The 19,124-nt window shown below is 39.1% G+C and overlaps 1 protein-coding gene and 1 pseudogene across 2 annotated transcripts in view; one reads left to right on the top strand and one right to left on the bottom strand.

Annotated features, from left to right (window-relative positions):
* The window catches only part of immp2l (inner mitochondrial membrane peptidase subunit 2), a 139,938-nt gene extending 127,957 nt beyond the window's left edge, over nt 1–11,981 (bottom strand). The window contains exons 1-3 of one of the 2 annotated variants that reach the window (XM_061722225.1): nt 11,924–11,981; nt 3,392–3,533; nt 1,372–1,475 (exon numbers count right to left, since the gene is read on the bottom strand). In XM_061722225.1, the coding sequence (XP_061578209.1) occupies nt 1,372–1,475; nt 3,392–3,526 (239 nt within the window). In that variant the 5' untranslated portion in view covers nt 3,527–3,533; nt 11,924–11,981. Of the gene's footprint in view, nt 1–1,371; nt 1,476–3,391; nt 3,534–11,919 lie in introns of both variants that reach the window. The other variant, XM_061722227.1, reaches the window with a different exon arrangement.
* Nucleotides 11,982–17,369: 5,388 nt separating this feature from the next.
* On the top strand, nt 17,370–17,440 carry LOC133444940 (U6 spliceosomal RNA; annotated as a pseudogene).
* The last annotated feature ends 1,684 nt before the right edge of the window (nt 17,441–19,124 follow it).

Here is a 19,124-nt window from a genome sequence, read left to right as displayed (position 1 = left end):
CAGGTTTTAAGTCCTCAAATAATGCCTGTTACATCACATGACGAAGTTTGGATGGTAAAATGACATCACTTATATCCATTACTCATCTAATTGTAATGAAATATCAGAAAGATGTATCCATTTGTTCCCAGAGAAATAAACCTACAAAGCAGCTGACATTTGAGACAAAAACATTAGTTTGGATCAGTCCGATCCGTCTTCTGGGTTCAGGAACGGTATCACACCAAGCTCACGCTCATTTTGTTACGTATTTTGTATTCTTGTATTTTTGAGGGCAGTGGTCAGGATCATTGTTTCACAACAAGACGATTCTTGCTTAAGAGCTTAGCAGAGAGTTCTGTGATGGTGCTTTCATGAGTTTTCTTCCTCCTAGATCAGGGCTCGGCAACCTGTGGCTCTAAAGCCGCATGCGGCTCTTTAGCGCCGCCCTAATGGCTCCTGGAGCTTTTTCAACAATGTTTTACCTTTTTTTTCCTTTTTTTCCTTCTTTTTTTCTTCTTTTTTTCCTTTTTTCTTCCTTCCTTCCTTTTTCCTTTCTTTTTTAATCCCGACATTTCGACTTTTTTCCCGACATTTCGACTTTTTTCTCGACATTTCAACTTTTTTCTCTCAACATTTCAACTTTTTTCTCGACATTTTGACTTTTTTCTCAACATTTTGACTTTTTTCCTCGACATTTTGACTTTTTTCTCAAAATTTAGACTTTTTTCTCAACATTTAGACTTTTTTCTCAAGATTGTACTTCAACATTAATCTCGACATTTCAACTTTTTCCTCGACATTTCGACTTTTTTCTCAACATTTCGACTTTTTCTCAACATTTCGACTTTTTTCTCGACATTTCGACTTTTTCTCAAAATTTAGACTTTTTTCTCAACATTTAGACTTTTTTCTCGACATTTTGACTTTTTTCTCAAAATTTAGACTTTTTTCTCAACATTTCGACTTTTTTCAGACATTTTGACTTTTTTCTCGACATTTCAACTTTTTTCTCGAAGTGCATAATGAAAAAAAAAATCTTCCTCCAGTTATTACTAATATAGATACATGCAGCATGTGTTGCCTTCATTCTAAGGCTTATACAAGACTTTTCTTTTTTTGCGGCTCCAGACATATTTGTTTTTTGTGTTTTTGGTCCAATACGGTTCTTTCAACATTTTGGGTTGCCGACCCCTGGTCTAGAGCCTGAAATCATGCATCGCTAATGTGTATGAGTCCAGATCCCACCCCATAATAACCACTCCCCTGTGACTGGGATGAAGCAGGTTTGGAAGATGGATGGATGTCAAGTTAAAAGGGTGAATTTTTATTCTGAATGGACTAATACACAATAGTTTCCATTCACAGGTGTTATTTGTGACATTTACTCACACAATGGAGACGATGTCACCTCGCTGGACTTGAAAGTTCCTCACACTCCAACGGTTTAGCAAGACGACGTCACACTCCGATTCCCCTTCTGGGTTCAGGGATGGCTGTACATAAAAAACACAGTCAAAAACACTTAGACTGCAAGCCTGTTCTTCTTGTAGCACTGCAACCACGTTCACTTTTGACCGAGCCGTGGATTGAAGTCTCTGACTAAACCCGGTTTAGGCAGTGTAGTTAGTGATAAAAAGAAATAATATTCTTTTATTTTCCCAGAGGAACAGAACCCATGTTCCCAGTATCACTGACTTTGTATAAACACATTATAGGTTCTTTTTAACATACAGTATATGAACTTGAAGAGGCTTTTTCCTATCCCATCAAGGTGGGTGGTCGCCTCTCTCAATATGTCTGAGCTGCTTTTGGTCTCAGATATTTTACAGTATTCTGATCTCAAACATCTAGTGAAAGTCCAGGTCCGCCCTGAATTTTGCTATGTTTTTTCCCCCTCTTCATTGATGTTTTTAAATCGGTTTTCTCATTTCTTCCGGCTATCCTGTTTCCTTCCTGTCCCTCATGATGATCCGCTGAAGTTCACGACTAGCCACACCCACATATAAAACCATGCCCCTTAATTTCAATAAAAGAACATGAAAATGAAATTTCTATGAAAAATCAGATTGAGAGGGAAACTATACGAACTATAATTAATTTAAAAAAAATGTAAATAAAAAAAAACATTTAATTGAAATATAAATCCAAAGTTTTTGGTTGAAATGTTAACGTTTTGCTTGCGAATCTAAGTTTGTACGAAATATGCTCCTGCCGTCCATGAACTCTGACATGACCATCGTCGAACCATCAGTGGCCAATAAACACTCGTCTTACATGTTTCCAGTATACTGTAGGTCCCGCCCAGGAAATCCAGAAAAGATGTTTGCAAAACTTTTAGATTTGCAAAGAAAACTTTTAAGTTTTCAAACACAAACTTTGGATTTATGATCTAAATGAATGAATGATCTAAAATGCGGTGGAGTGGTTGTTTATCCTCACGAATCGGAAACTAACATCGACATCGTTAAATACAGGACTGTCTCAGAAAATTTGAATATTGTGATAAAGTTCTTTATTTTCTGTAATGCAATTTAAAAAAAAAATGTCATACATTCTGGATTCATTACAAATCAACTGAAATATCGCAAGCCTTTTATTATTTTAATATTGCTGATTATGGCTTACAGTTTAAGATTAAGATTCCCAGAATATTAAAATTTTTAGATAGGATATTTGAGTTTTCTTAAGCTGTAAGCCATGATCAGCAATATTAAAATAATAAAAGGCTTGCAATATTTCAGTTGATTTGTAATGAATCCAGAATGGATGACATTTTTGTTTTTGTAATTGCATTACAGAAAATCACAATATTCTAATTTTCTGAGATAGTCCTGTATAACGTTGCCGCTATATTTAGTGTGATTGGCCAAACCTACATATGAAACCACATCCCTTCATTTGAATATAAGAACATGAAATGTAAAAGACCCATGAAATAAAATAAGTGTTATGAAATGTAATACGTAAACGTGGCATTACAAAATACAAGTGTCATGAAATAAATAAATATCCCAATATTAAATAATTTGTCATGAAATAAAAGTTGTCATTTAAAAAAAATCTAAATCTTTTATTAATTCCTTTTGTATTAATTTATTTAATTGAATATTGCATAATTTAAGTATTTATTTAATTTTGAATGAGACAGCGTTCCATAAAAGTGGGGTTGGGAAATGTTTTGGGAAAAGATGATAAAAAACGCCACGGCTGTTCAGAATAAGCTTTCAAGTTTGTCTTTGTGCTTAATTCCAACATGCTGTTTGGGGGCTCTGACCCCTCGTATCCTGACGTCTGTAAAATGACATACCTACAACTGCTGTATCCTTTCCAGCCAAACTCAAAAGTGTTATTTGAAGGTTGATTCCAGTAACTACAAGGTCTCCTCCTTGATAATTGGATTCGGTCTTACCTGCATTGACGCTCCTTCCACTCGCGCCACATAAGCCAATCGATCAAGGACGGTAACTGTGACGGGAACGGCGACGAAAAATCCACTAACAAACGCACGCAGGTAGCGCCGTCCAGCCGTCGTCTGCTGAGCCATAAGAGAACTGAACAAGAAATAAAACAACGAAATCATCAAAATCACTACTATAATATGCAAAGAATTAAACAATCACCAAATATATTCACAATGTGAAGATAAACTATATTGACCTCTGAAGACAGAGCAGGCCGATGTCGCAAGAAGAGTAACAGGGAGCCTGGGATACGTGTTGGTGCAAAATGTGTTAATACACGCTAAAGCCCGGGATGTTGAGAATCTGGCAGCGAAACAAACTCTATGGTCGCTGAGTCACCACTTAACGCAGCACACAATACCTGCTTTCATGGAAAAATATCACACAAATGAGTATTTGCTTACTTTTAGAAAATGTAATCTCGCTCTTACGGCCTTCTGTGCAAAAACATGGCAAAGTCGCTTTGGACTCCCCCACCCGTTGACGCTAGCAACAACATTATATCATTATAGCCCCTGTGTTACGCATTCATAATAATGAAACTAGCTCACGGAGATATAGCAGACATCATGACAGAGGTGACTTCGAAAAAAGAAGTAAAGATGGAGGAGAAAATGAGAGAAGGGCAAAGCGAGAGACTGAACAAATCTTAGTGTGTAATAAAAGTGAATAAAGCTCAGTGCCAATGGGAGAGTTGTATTTACTAGGGTTGTAATGGTACACGCCGTTTCGGTACGGGGCCGTCGGTACGGTGCAGACGTGAACCGATCCAAATACAATGTTTAACAGTAGCTAGTTAACAGGATGTTTTGCAAGCAGAGCATACTTCAAATCCGAGGACTGGAAGTTTGTAGTCAGTATCGGACTCCCACATGAGTTTTTTTTATCCGCTAGCAGCCATCATGGTTGATGCAAACAAGAAGCGGGAACTTGAAGACCCTGCCTTATCTTTAAGGTCTCCTGTTTGGGAACACTTCGGTTTCCCGGTGAAAGGTGAAAAGCAACAATGGACAAAGACAAGTCCTTTGTTTCAGAAACTTTATATTCTCAACATTTATAACATAAATATTTATCAGACATGTGTTTTTATTTATAAGGTCTTAGAGGAAAGCATTCCTGCTCACCTCAAAGACTATTTCACTACAAACTCTCCAGACTTATGTTAGATCTGCATCCTCCAGAATGTGTAACAACCAGGGGTAAATATGCAATACGGTACAGGGGGGTCAAACTATGGAATACATATTCCCATTTAGCAAAAAAATGCTTCTCTGTACAAGGTTTTAAAGGATGTCTGAAACACCACTTAACTTTTGTTTTGTAAATGGAACTGCTCTGGCATAAGTAATGGATGTACTGACACATTTTATCCTCTTGTGTAATCTCCTTGAAATTATTTTTGTTTGTGTTTATTTGGTTTGTTATTTAGTCGTTTGTTTCTTAATTATTAAATTGTACTCTTTATCGTTATTCATATATCCGATCATTTTTCTTTTGTGTAAATTCTTTGTAATTTTCATTTATTTCCATCATCTATAGATTTCTAATTGCTCATTTGTATATTTTGTTTTTATAAGTATGATATTAAATTTTATGTTAACTATAGGTGGAGGCCCCTGATAAGCTCTTTGCGTTTTCGCCTCTTCCTGCACTTTAATTTGTAAAGTTGTTACTTTTATTTGTGTAATTTTTAACTGTGCAAATAAATAAATCTAAATGTAAATCTAAAAATCCAAGTAAATGAGACGAGAGCAGTGTGCTGACATTGTTCACCAGCAGCCGGGCATGTTTCTGGCAACGCGTCAAAGCTCATAACGCATAAGAAACGGCACATAAATGTGAATATCGCTGCTGCCAGGAGACACCAGCACCGTGTAAACGCAGCTACCTTTGGCATCTAAACAGGCTTTTACCAGTAATTCAGATCGAGCTAAAGCAATAACTAATGTCATTGGTGTTTTTATAGCTGCAGATCTGCGACCAGTCAGTTGTTTTAAAACACATGTTTTATATATTGTTAATTTGAGAATATTTTATTAATTGGAGGACTTGGTAATACAACACAACTGAATCTTTTTTGAGACTGAAACCAGATTTTTATGACAGACTCCATGTTAACACAAGGTTGCAAAGTTGTCTTTTTAGCCATCAAATGTAACTTTTTTTCTGCATCCAGCTGAGTAGGAGACATGCGTGTCTCAATGAACAGCAGCACTTTTAAAACATCAGTTAGAAATGCAGACAGAGACTAGCAGCATCACTTTTCCCCCAGTATCACATATGATAAGCTACAGTGGCTGAAATACATTTGTGCATGACAGCTCTGGTTATGATACACTTCTACTAAACCCATGCAAGGACAAATAATGCCCTCTGCAGGACATAATGACAAGAAGGAATTCAGAGACGGAGTATACGACGACAGCTGCCTGTGCCAAGGTTTTAAAAGGATGTTGCTATGAGACTTTAGGACCACACATTTCTTTGTTGCAGTCTGGTGGCATATTAACTCAAACAGTGAGCTAATTATAATACTTCCTGGACACGTTAGTGAGGCCACATGCAAAGCTTCGAACCTATGGTTGGTTCATGAACATCAGAAAATGAAGTAATTACCAGTGTTCAACATTATAAGACACACACTTCAATGCAAATGTACCATCTAGGGCTGGGCGATATATCGAGATTTTAATATATATCGATATATTTTCAAACACGATATGGTACGAGACAATATCGTTTATATCGATTTAAAAAAAAATAAAAAAATATATATATTTTTTTTTTTTACATTTTTTTTTTTTTATGATTTTGATATAGCTTATTTTGTGACAAATTGACTTGAATGTTTTATTTGAGATTTGCAAAAATGTTTTGTTATTTGCACAACTGGCAACCTCAGTGGAAAAGTCTGCCTGTTACTGTCTACATTGTATTAATTGCACAGTATTTTAATGTAATTGTTATGCAGGAAAGGGATATTTGTTTTATTTTATTCAAGAAGCATTTTTATTCTATATATGCAGGCAGTTTATTTTTATTTCATTTGTTTTATACATTTTGATATTGTGCAGACCTCTGTTAATAAATGTACCTGTGTGACATTTGGCACGAGGCTTTGTATTAAAACTGACTGTTTTTTTAAGGGTTTGCCTCAGAAAAAAAATGAAGCTAACAGAGATGCTATGCTATAATGCTTTGGGGGAAACCCCAATTAAGGCACAGAAAAAATATCGAGATATATATCGAGTATCGCCATTTAGCTAGAAAATATCGAGATATGACTTTTGGTCCATATCGCCCAGCCCTAGTACCATCCACACTGACAAACACTGCTTCAGATGAACAACTCAGTTCAGTCTATGTTAAATCTTTAACTGCAGTGATTTGCGTCTTCAACTTATTGTAAGACATCAGTCACTGACCACAAGCTGGAGGGAAGAAACTCCAGCAGTACTGCAGAAAATCTGTCTTCCCATAATAATAAGGCATCCTGACATGACCAAAGTGCTGCTGCACTTCCATACAGCCTGCTGCATAATTCCTCTCACAGACAGAAAGTGGATTATCAGAGGAGCTTCAAGGTCTCCACTGACTTTTACAGTGGGGTTGTTTCTACATCGATACCTCAGAGCCCCACAGCACTCCCATTAAAACGACCTTGTTTCCTCTGACTTCCTGTTGGCACTTTTAAATAACCTAGCTGACACAGCAGGTCCCACATCAAAGTTACGGTTAAAGGGATGAATGAGTTTCTCACAGTTTTAGCCAACTGTCCCACATCCTAATGCAGCAAAAACACCCGCAAACGATTCTTTTTTTGTGCATTAGACAATTCATACAATCAACAATTCAGTGAAGTTTCAGTGAAGTTTCTGACAGGTGAATAATGACCAAACCGTTAGAGATGCACCAACTGACCACCCGGGGACCGAAATCTGCCGATCTTCAGGCTGACCAGGTACACAGGTACACCAAGTCATGGGTCAGGCCTGATGTAAGGAGAGCCGACGTGGGGTGACGGGCAGTACTCGAGTTGTAAAAAAAAGAATCAGGGGGGGTGGTGGATTTTATCATATAGGGACAGATAATTTGTGCCGATTACAAATAATATAATATATTACAAATAATAGCAGTGACCAAAACACCTGCAGAAATACTGCAGGAATGACATAGCAGCAGTTAAATGCAGCCTTCTGTAAGCTTTAAATATCCACTGGGCTTACATCAAATACATCAAAACACAACAATAAAAACACTTTTCTGAACTTATCAATATGACTCTGTCCTTCACAGGATAAGTAAAATGGATCACTGCAAAAACTCAAAATCTTAACAAGAATATTTATCTTATTTCTAGTTAATATGTCTCATTTTAGTAAAAAAAATCTCATTACATTTAAAACAAGACTCATCACTGGAAAAAACAACAATTTTCACCTGTTTCAAGTAGATTTTCACTTGAAATAAGTAGAAAAATCTGCCAGTGGAACAAGATTTTTTTTGCTTGTAATAAGAAGATAAATCTAGTCCCACTGGCAGATTTTCCTACTTATTTCAAGTGAAAATTTACTTGAAACAGGTGAAAATTGTCAAATAAGTTATTTTTCTGGTGTTATTTTTCTGGTGATGACTCTAAATGTTGAAATAGCAGTAAAACCACATTCATTGATGAAATGACATAAGGGATGGAAAGGGGGGATGGCAGTTTTACAGGGGGGATGATTTGGACCGTTTTTATTTCAGGGGGGATGCCATCCCCCCCTCATCCCCCCTCATCCCCCCTCAACTCCAGTACTGGTGACGGGTCATGGGTGGGATTTGATGACGACAACACAAGGATGTCTGCAAGTTTCCCCATCCCAGAGTAGTAAAATCATAAATCAGCACATAACAGAACCGTAGTCTGCAGCTGGTTACTAAGACGACAGACCACGGCTTTGCAAGAAAGAAACTCGGGTCACTAACAAACTGAAGAGCCTCAGAAATAAGTTATTTGCGGTCCACAAACTCAACAACAGGTGTGGCAGAAGGAGACTGCGGGTCATATTTGGGCAAAGTGGCTGCATCAGCCAGGTCTTCTGATGCTGGTGAACCCGGCGAGGTCAACCAGACAGACAGCCGGTCGTCATGTAGTGTAGTTAACGCTCCATAACGCTTCCAGTCATCTTCCCTCCCCTCAACTCAACTTCAGGCACCGGGGAGGAATAACACGCTAGCGTTTACACCACCCAGCACACATTAAGCACGAGTTCTTCATCATTGTTTGTATTTTTATAGACACTATAAAGATAAAGTTGAATTGAACTGAATTAAATAAATGGGGTCTAATGTAAAAACGCGTAATGAGGGAGGATGATTGCTAGCGAGTGGTGGTGGTAAGGCCTTATTTGGATATAAAATCTAATTAAAGCTGCAAGCAGCGATGAACGGGCCCTCGCACCCTTGTGCACGTTCAGGCTGCAGTGGAAGCTTGTATGACTTACATGTAGATTCTTCAGACCTGGACATTTAGCGGATGAAACCACCCACGACTCTCTATATCAAACCATTCAAAAGTTACGACAGAAAATAAGGACAATCAAATATTGACCAATCAGAAGAAGGGGCGGGGCTAATTCGCACCCATTGTGTTCAAGGACTCAAAACCGAGTCCGATGACACCACCCATGACTCTTCATGTCAAACCATTCAAAAGTTATGGCAGAAAGTAGGAACTATCAAATATGGACCAATCAGATTAAGGGGAGGGCGCGCTTTTTGGCGTCTATCGTCGCCACGGTTACGCTTTTGACTGAGAAAAGTAATGCTCGCAAGATGGAGACGCACATTTTGATGTATAACACACCTGGGTGCACGTTACGGTTCGGGCCGTATTAACGGCCGAAGAAGTGTCATAAATTTCCCCAAAATTACACGATTAATTCAAAATGGCCGACTTCCTGTTCGGTTTCGTCCATGGCGCCAAGAGACTTTTCTTTAAGTTGCGACATGATACAGGTGTGTACCGATTTTCGTGCATGTACATCAAACTGTATTGTGGGGCTTGAGGCACAAAGTTTTCTAGGGGGCGCTGTTGAGCCATTAGGCCAAGCCCATTAATGTAAACTATTAAATATCAAATTTTTCGCCAGGCCTGGCTTGTGTGCAAAATTTGGTGACTTTTGGGGCACGTTTTTAGGGGGGCAAAAAGACCCTCATTTCGTCGGAAGAAAAACGAGAATGAGAAAAACAAAAACAAGAAAAATTCCTACAGATACAATAGGGCCTTCGCACCACTCGGGCCCAAGTTTTTCTGTGTGGAGTTTGCAGGTTCTGCCCGTGCTTGTATGGATTTCCGCCACTTTCCAAACACATGTGCTCAGTCAGTGTGTATGGTTGTTTGTCTATGTGGCCCTGTGATGGACTGGCAACCTGTCCCAGGTTTACCCCTGCCTGTAATGAGCTGGGAAGAGCTCCAGCAGACCCCTGTGACCCTGTTTGAAGGATGTCTCTACGCCGTTAAATGGTACAAACGATGCCCGGTAGCTGTTGTGCACCGGGATGCAAGAATATAACATTTTAAAAAAAAGGGGAACAGATAGGGATTTTTATTTGAGTCGTAAAGATTCCAGACAGGTGAGAAATGGATTTATGCCATTAAACGCTGGACCGAGACAGCTGACTGGAGAGTAGCAGTAGGCCCCAAGCACAACACAATCCCCTCTGACCAATATCAATGCCTTCAACTGAGGGTCATTTAAGGCGCGTTTCCACCAGCTGGAGTGCAGGGTGAACCTGCCAGACGGGAACCTCTCCCGACCCTGAACAATCTACCTGAAACCCCTGCCCGTCTTTCTGAATGACTCACCTAATAAATTAATTAAAAAAGGCACCTCCATGATAACCATTTATCAAAGACAAATGAAATTAATGCAACACCCTCACCCCCAATCGGATATCTTGAAGTCATTGCTGTTCACAAGAGCTTTAAATAGCAGTATAGTTTCATACGAGTGTATCTCAGAGTTATACATCAGCCTACTGCCATCTTGACATACATTTGGAGATGTGATATTTCTGCAGATCAGCTGTGGTCTTTTAACGACTGTATCGGGGGTACGGTGCATAAGCCGGAAACTTGGCAAAATAAACCTTTGAAATCGTAAATGGATAAAAAACTAGAGGCAGCTGATTAGCTACAAGGTACTCCTGCAGATTCATGTTTCACAGACAGTCAGCCGCTTTACTTTCGACAGAAATGATACGAGGTTTGAATGAAGTGACTGGCTTGATGGCGACCAGGAGAGCCTGAACTTCTGCTTCAGTTTTCCTTGAGAGATCAACAATTGTGTTAGAAAATGTTCACCACGACAGTTTAAACTGCATAATTACACAATGTTGGTAACTTATTCCACATAAATATAATATTTAATTGCAATATTCAGTGGCAGTTTCACATCCAAGGACAATTTTGGCCCTTCAGAGAACACTATAATGATTTTTACATGTTTCAATAATCTGTTTTAAATTGCTTGTGTACTCAAAAACTCTACATGAATGGAATTCTCTTCCGGGTTACATTTCTAAAACCCAGAGCAAGGTCAGTTTCAAAAAAACAGGTAAAGAAACACATAGCTCACAAAAGGGAGTGTAACCATAAATTATTTATTTACGGTGTGTCTTGCTGTATCTGAGTGTGTGTTTTTTGACACTGTATATGTGTGATGATCCCCCACAAAATGACATGTCACAATCACTATATCTGAATGGATGTTAAGACTATGCTTTGCTGCCATTTGCTTGCTAAATGATTTGCTAAATTTGCTGATTTGCTAATGGCCGGTACTTTTATAGACTGTACGTTGTCTATTTAAATCTTTGTGATGTTTGTTAGTGCATTTCTGAACTGTATTTTTATTTTTTTATCATATTATTTTTATTGTTTCATTGATCTGACCCCAGGAAGAGTAGTTGATGTAAACTACATCAGCTAATGGGGATCCAAATAAAATAAAATAAATAAGTTCACACGCACTCTGGGTTTAATAAAGCATTTAGTTGGACAAATAAAGTCATTTGAAGATCAAGTAACACACTCTTGGTTTTAATCCTACATAAGAACAACCTTTGTTGACCAACGTCCTTCATCTCCCATCACATCTCTAACTTCTCCCATGTGCATCATGTTTACAAATGCGCTGCTGTCAGAAGTGTTGACCTGTGAGCGCTAATTGATTTATGGTTCCGCGTCACACCAACGCAGAACCTACGGCGTATGGTGCACGTCGCCGCGTAACCTCGCCGGTGGCTCTGCGTCGATTTAACGCAGAAGCATAATTCAGGCTTGACAGCTAGCTGCTGCTGTCATCATCTGGTGAAACAACGTTTCAGTTTCAGTGAAACGTGCAGGTGAGCTGCTGGAGGTCCGTCTACTACAGCTGGAAACGACGCGCTCGCCTTTAAAAGTGCTAAAGTTGAAGGCACAAACACACACCTACCTGCAGAGAGACTCCCGTCTTCCTGTTTTCCAACAACACGTGCGACCGACCGGTACAAGCACTACTATGGAGAGTCAAAAGGGACATAATTCTCCAACGTCCTGGGAAGCAAAGGCGTTTCATTAACTGCACTCACACGGGCTGTAGGTGATGACAGCGTCGCCATCTGTTCACATGTTTGAATCAGGTTTGAATCATGGATCTATAGGTTTGAATGGGGTGAAGGGTTTTTTTTCTTCTTTTTTTTAATAAACTTTATTTAATAAATTAATCTCAATGGGACTTCCTGATTAAACAAAGGTTAAATAAAAAAAATAAAAAAAATAAAAAATAAATTTAAAGCACGTAATTTACAATGTATAACACAATAGACAAATGGACAAATAAAATGAACATGGAATGCAAACATACAACACCAGGGGTTATTGTAAACAAAACACAAAAGAACTGAAAATGGTGCAAACTAGTAAAAGATTGAAGTATTTCTATGGTTGTTATATATATATATATATATATATATATATATATATATATATATATATATATATATATATATATATATATATATATATATATATATATATATATATACATATATATATATATATATATATATATATATATATATATACTTACTGGCAAAAGAAAAGTCAATATTCTGAATGAAAGTCAGCCCTCCTCGACTGCAACCCCTCGCCCCCCTCGTGGTCCTGATCTTCTCCCTGATAGATTAAGGAAAACAAAAGTTTACTTTGATGACCACAGCGTGGTTTACTGATTATCCATTAATGCGTTTCCATTAATGCGTTCCATGATGTCACACAGACTCTCACAATGCTTCTCTAAATCAATCATTTGAATAATAAAATAATAGAATTAGGACCAAACCTGAAGGGGAGCAAAGGTTTTGCTGGAAAGCAGACAGCTTTTTTTTAATGCTTATGATCTATGACATTTTAGCTTTATTTTTTTTTGTGAGTGTGTCAAATCAGCTGGAGAGAAGAAGCATCCACTACAGCGGCTGTTCGTTCCCGGATCTATATTTGCTAACCAACCCCTTCAGAAATGAGCCCTATGCACTGCTTTAAACTGAAGGAGCCCCTAGCATGCATAGGGGGAGGGAAATATATTTCCTTAAGTACTCACACAGCAGTCTTGGAACATTAAATAATTATTACAGAGAGCTGAAACATGGATGCAACACAACACAGAATATACTGTATGTAGTTACGTGTTGTTCATGCATCAGAATGCATTATTTGAGCTGTTTGTCCCCATGTTTACGTCTTATACAGCTTCGGTGTGTGTGTCAGCATTTGTGTGAGTGTGTAGGCGTGTTTGTGTGGATGCACTTCCACCTCCTCCGCTTTAGAAGGAAGATGGACAGAGAAAGTAAAAGAACAAGAGCCCTCGTGGCAGTTGGTTGACACTGGCCCGTGTGGGCGACTCTACCCACATAATGAAATCATTTGAGGTTCCCAAGCTCTTTCCTGGAGAAAACAGTGTAAGCGAAGAGCGGGCGGTTGCTATGCAACAATTTGTTGCTGGCAGCATCCAGGTGGGACCTGAGCAGAGAGCTGCAGTCAGGCAGAGGGGTGGTTGCAATCTGTGTGCTTTAAATCCAGATGAAGCCAGTGTTTGTACAGCCTGAGCTGAGCTAGGAATAGATTTGAAGGATTGATGGAAGAAATCAGGGCATTCAAGCTGTAAAATGAGACATACAATCCAGACATAAATCAGAGCGGAGTCTAAACACAAGTAAAACTGAGACTACAAGATGCTCGGGGTCATGTTCTGGGTCTCTGGAAAGCACCTAGAGACAACTTGTATTGTAATTAGGGCTGTTCGATTAATCGATTTTAAATCGTAATCGCGATTATGTAATTAGAACGATGTTAAAACGTGAAAATCGTAAAATCGATATTTTTTTTAATTTTTTTTAATTTTAATTTTTTTTTACCTTGTCTGCACACATATTAATGATTGATACCATATTAATGATTGATGGGAATACCTCTCAATACCTGCAACAAGTGCCCCATGGGAGAGGCTCTTTAGTGTAGGAGGGGGCGTTGTAACATGCCACCGGGCATCCCTCAAGCCAGATGCGGTAGACCGGCTCGTGTTCCTTGCAAAAAACTTGCAAATGTGAACAGCAAATGTAATGACTGACATTACACACCTCTACCTCCTTCATGGGTTGCATTATTATTTAGCATGCAAAGACCCAGTTTAGTTTAATTAGAAAATGTCTTGTTTTATTTAATTGGAAATATAACTTACTGTATGTTTGCAAGTGCTGATTTGCTGATTTTTTTTTCCAGAGATAAAACTTTATATTTTATTATATTTTTTAAAACTTTTTTTCAACTTATTTTACAGAGTTTTGCACTTTATTCATTCATTTTTGGTTTAATAAGAGCAAAGTTTGCACTTAAAGCCCAATGGGGCAAATATTCAATAAATAAACAGCATATTTGAAATAATTTCTTTGCCTTTTGTGAATTCACAAAATAATCGTAATCGTAATCGAAAATCGGATTTTGAGAGAAAAAAAATCGAGATTTTATTTTTGGGCAAAATCGAACAGCCCTAATTGTAATAGATGCTATATAACTAAAGCTGAATTGAATGAAAAGTTTTTCTAAACAGGAAGGTCTTCCCCCTAACCCTATATTCCCCCTTTATATGCATATATATTACTGTAATGGTTAATACCAAGTTTGGCAAAACCTAAAAGCCACATATAAATATATGTATTTATGCATTTTAATTTAGTAATAAAAGGGTTTTTGTGTGCACATGTATGTGTGTGTGTGTGTGTGTGTTTCCTTCCCCAGCCCTCTTGAGAGTCTAGTCATATTGTATTTAACTCAAGAAAAAAAAAAGAAAAAGAACAAAAAAATCTTCCAAAGAAGGCTAAGATCATAAATGTATATATTTATATATGTTAATCGCTAACGCTACACCACTGCCAACCAGAGACCCGGGAGGACCAAAGAGGGCTGCAACCCGGACACCCCACCCTCGGGCCCCCATCACAAGCAACAGCAGCACCGAGGGCCACCTCAAACAGCAAACGGTTCACAGACAGCAATGGTATTGGGATGTGCTGGCAAAGCCACAGGAAAATATATGAACTGGTATAACCTGGAGCTGCTTGAGCCAGCTGAGGTGGCGGGTAACAGTGCAGCAGGTGATCTGTTGCAGTTGCAGGATTTTCAAGTCCAGGCTCAGGCCTCCAGCTCTGATACATGTAAGGATGTATTTGTGACTAAGGATGTATCATTTGATGAAGCCAACACCAGTGGAATTAAAAGCTGGATACAAAACCATGTGTTTGAGGAAGTTGAGGACAAAGGACATCTGCATTTCTACTTGTTGGGTGTGCACTCTGAAAGAGATGGAAAATGGACTGGTACCAAAAGCCAGGCTTGTTGCGCAAGGTTTTGAGGAACTACAAGTTTCTGAGCTCAAACACTCAAAAGGAATCTCCAACTCTCTCCGATTCTCTCTGAGATTCCTTGTGGCAGTAAGTTGTCAAAAACAGTGACAGCTTTGGACATAAAATCCACCTTATTACAAGCACTGGAACTGTTGACAGACATTTTCATTAAACCTCCTCCAGAGACCAACAGCACAGAGAAACTTTTTCAACGCACATCAACTCCATGGCTCCTGACACAGTGGACCCCTACAAGTTGGCCCACCGCACCAACAGATCAGTGGACGACGCAATGGCTGCAGCACTTCACTTCACCTTCCAACACCTGGACAGTAAGAACACCGACGCACGGGCTCTGTTCCTGGATTACAGTCCCGCCTTCATCAGGCTGTTGAAGCTAACAGCCAAACCGGCCGACCCATGAGTACCAACACCCACCCGTTACTGGATACTGGACTTGCTCACAGACAGACTACAGGTGGTGATGATGGTGAAAGACCTGAAGTTCTTTAATCTGGGGCACCATAAGAAAAAACAGAGAAAACCATCAAGGGACAAATCAAACTTTATTATATCATGCACACTATTTTCCTATTTGAAACCACAGAGGTAGGAGAGAAACGCACACTCAGCACTACAGTGTTTTATCCCCCAAAAGGAGGAGTTCTTGTTTTTCTATGAGTGGGGGTCTCCAGCCCCATCTGTCTGAGCCAGACACCAAGAAAGACACCTACACATGTCAGTTTTAAGTGATCTCTTCCTGTTGAATAAATAATGCTTTAACTGCGTTAAATCGACGCAGAGCCTACGGTCGGAGAGGCAGGACGTGAGTCTGAGGGGAATCCTGCTCATATTACTTTTGCACATTTTCATATCCACTGTACATTCAGCAAATTGGTCAATACATTCCTGCAACTTTGTAAATATTTTTGTTTACCTTTTTAAATGCCCTTATTTATACGGATTTTAGTTATTTTTTTCTCGTTGTTTATGCTTCTAGCTCCTTGTTTTTACTTGCTTTGAGTGTTAATATTATTATTAAATGCATTCCTTGTCACAAGTTCTTAATTGCTCAATACAACTTTGTGTTGCTGCTGTAGATGACAGTAAACTTCTTGAACATGTTTGTAAACTGCATCCTGAATAACGAACCTTTTCTTAAATCCCCTCTTCATTGTCACAGCTGAGAAAAACATCCAAACTAGATGTGAGTGTACCCATTCATTTGGATTCAAACCTATGAAGTGGATTCCTCTCCCTTCCAGGCGCCGGGCTCCGGCGGCAGCTGCAGGAGAGCGGTCAGGTGGCGCCATCAAGTGGCAGGCGAGTGACATTACATCAACAGCAAATAACGTCTTCCTTTTTATTTCAGTTTAACACAAAAGATCAAGCTTTTTAGGGTTAGGGTTAGGGTTAGGGTCTTCAGCAACGCTATCACTCACATGCACTTCATTTAAATACAGAGGCTCTAAGCAGAACTAAAGAACCCCAGAGGGTCTTCATGTTCAATCCAGATCCAGATGTGTTCTGCAGTGCAACAAACAGCCGGGTTTGTGATCCGAGCAGGACACGAGTATCTCCAGGCCCGGAGGAATCCAGATTAGCCTTCTGGTTTATGTTGTAGTGGAGTTCTCAGTCCCTGAGCAGGTTTTATTCATGGTTTACTGGTACCCGCCGTCCTCGGGTCACTGTGGGGGGAGGGGGACGCCACATCAGCCCGTCTTTGTCTCTGCAGCCCCCCACTCACGAGTGAGAGCCCGCTCTCTCTCCCAAGCTGAGGCTAAATGTGACGGATCAGAACCAGATCTTGTCACATTGGTAAATGGATGTGTTGTTTAATGTATATAGCTGTGTAATGAAGTTGTAGTACTTGTTTTTGAGTTGTTTTTGAGTTGTTTTTCTCCCATAAGAGCCCATTTCTGCCCTCCGGTGAGGCAGCCATGTGACTCTAGGGTCTCATACCCGGGGTAGGTAAATACGGCTCACAGAGTCCTCTCTGTTGTGTTACTACGGTATCACATATACTAAAATTGGAACGATACAGAGAAGATTAGCATGGCCCCGGCGCGAGGGACCCTGCCCATTCTTCTCTGTGGGGGGTGGCGGTGGGCAGCGGGGGAGACGCGCCCGATTGGGTGAAATGGCGCCATCTGCTGGACGAAATAATTCACCACAATAACAAACGGTGGATAAAACAGATCAGCGGTTCCCAGCTTTGTCATCAACAGATTAGATTAGATTAGATTGAAACAATTAATTTTTCTTAATTAATTAATAAAATGTGTGATTATGAAGGGAAATGACCAAAACATGCACAACAGTGTGCCCTGCCTGCCCCAAGGATAAAGATAGATAAAACCATAACATGGTTTATATTTAAAACCATATTAATTATTTTACTAATATTATTATATTAAATGTGTTTCTCTTTCAGATACGTGGGCCCGGAGAACAACCAGACGACATACCTGCCAAGAATCTGTAAAGTAAAGCTGCAAAAATAAATAGTATATATAAATAAACCAGATCCCGTTTTGGCTGCTTACTCCAGTTCTTCTTGTTATTTATGTCCTTTATAACAAGAACAATGTAAGGTTTTCCCTGAGGTTTTTTTTCAATGGGATCTCATCGGATCCAGTCATGTAATTAACAATCATTTCAAGTGGATAATCTAACTATATTCATCTATAATTTAACAAGGAATGAGACAAAGATTCAAAGTTTTAAAGAAAAACAAGCCACATTTATTCATACAAAAATAAAAATAATACACACATGATAAACAAATATATACATTTATATACAAAATAAAAACAAATTATATACATATATTATTTCATATATATATATATATATATATATATATATATATATATATATATATATATATACAAATGATAAAAAACTATACATTTATATACAAAACCTCATGGTTTTTTTTTTGTCTTTTCATGTCCTTCCAGTCTGCCAGACTCACCACCAACGGCAGCTCTCACCACAGAGTCCTCGGTCTGAGCATCAGCCTCGGGCTGCCAGCACCGTCTCCCCGATGGACACGTAGTCTCCCTGATGGACACGTAGTCTCCCTGATGGACACGTAGTCTCCCTGATGGACACGTAGTCTCCCTGATGGACACGTAGTCTCCGTGGATGAGGGACCAGCAGGTCCTCATGATCTCCTGGATGAGGGACCAGCAGGTCCTCGTGATCCTCCCACGCGTGTGGCGGCAGGATGGAGACGGCAGAGCTGCTGCAAACGGCCTCCACCAGGACATGATGAAATCCCTTCTGGACATCAGGACGCTGGACCTCCTCCTGAGGAGGAAATTAATGAGAAAAAGACGGTTGTGAACAAATAAAAGCGGAAGCAGCCACAAACCACACCATATTAAGAATGCTGTTTGCTTCTCGTAATACTATATATTTGACCTGGTCTTTGTACCTTTTGACCGTATAGAAACGTAATTCTTGCCATTGTGAGAATGAGATGTACCTGCTGTATTCTACTGTCCTTACTTTGTAACAACTTGTGCTTTTTATTATTTTACCTCTTTTCTTATCATGTTATTTTATTTTATTATTTACTGTTTAACTGTGTCTTGCTGCTTTTAATGTTGATGTAAAGCTCTTTGAATTACCTTGTGTTGAATTGTGCTATACAAATAAACTTGCCTTGCCTCGATCGTGTAGATCTTCTGCAACACTGTACAATGTTTTTGTCTGTTAAGTCAGCTGTGAGTGTGGTGGTTACCTCAG

The sequence above is a fragment of the Cololabis saira genome, chromosome 5 (assembly GCF_033807715.1).
Source record: "Cololabis saira isolate AMF1-May2022 chromosome 5, fColSai1.1, whole genome shotgun sequence".
Classification (NCBI taxonomy): Eukaryota; Metazoa; Chordata; class Actinopteri; order Beloniformes; family Belonidae; genus Cololabis; species Cololabis saira.
Note: the sequence above shows the minus strand (reverse complement) of the source record. Positions and strands in the feature narration are given on the sequence as shown.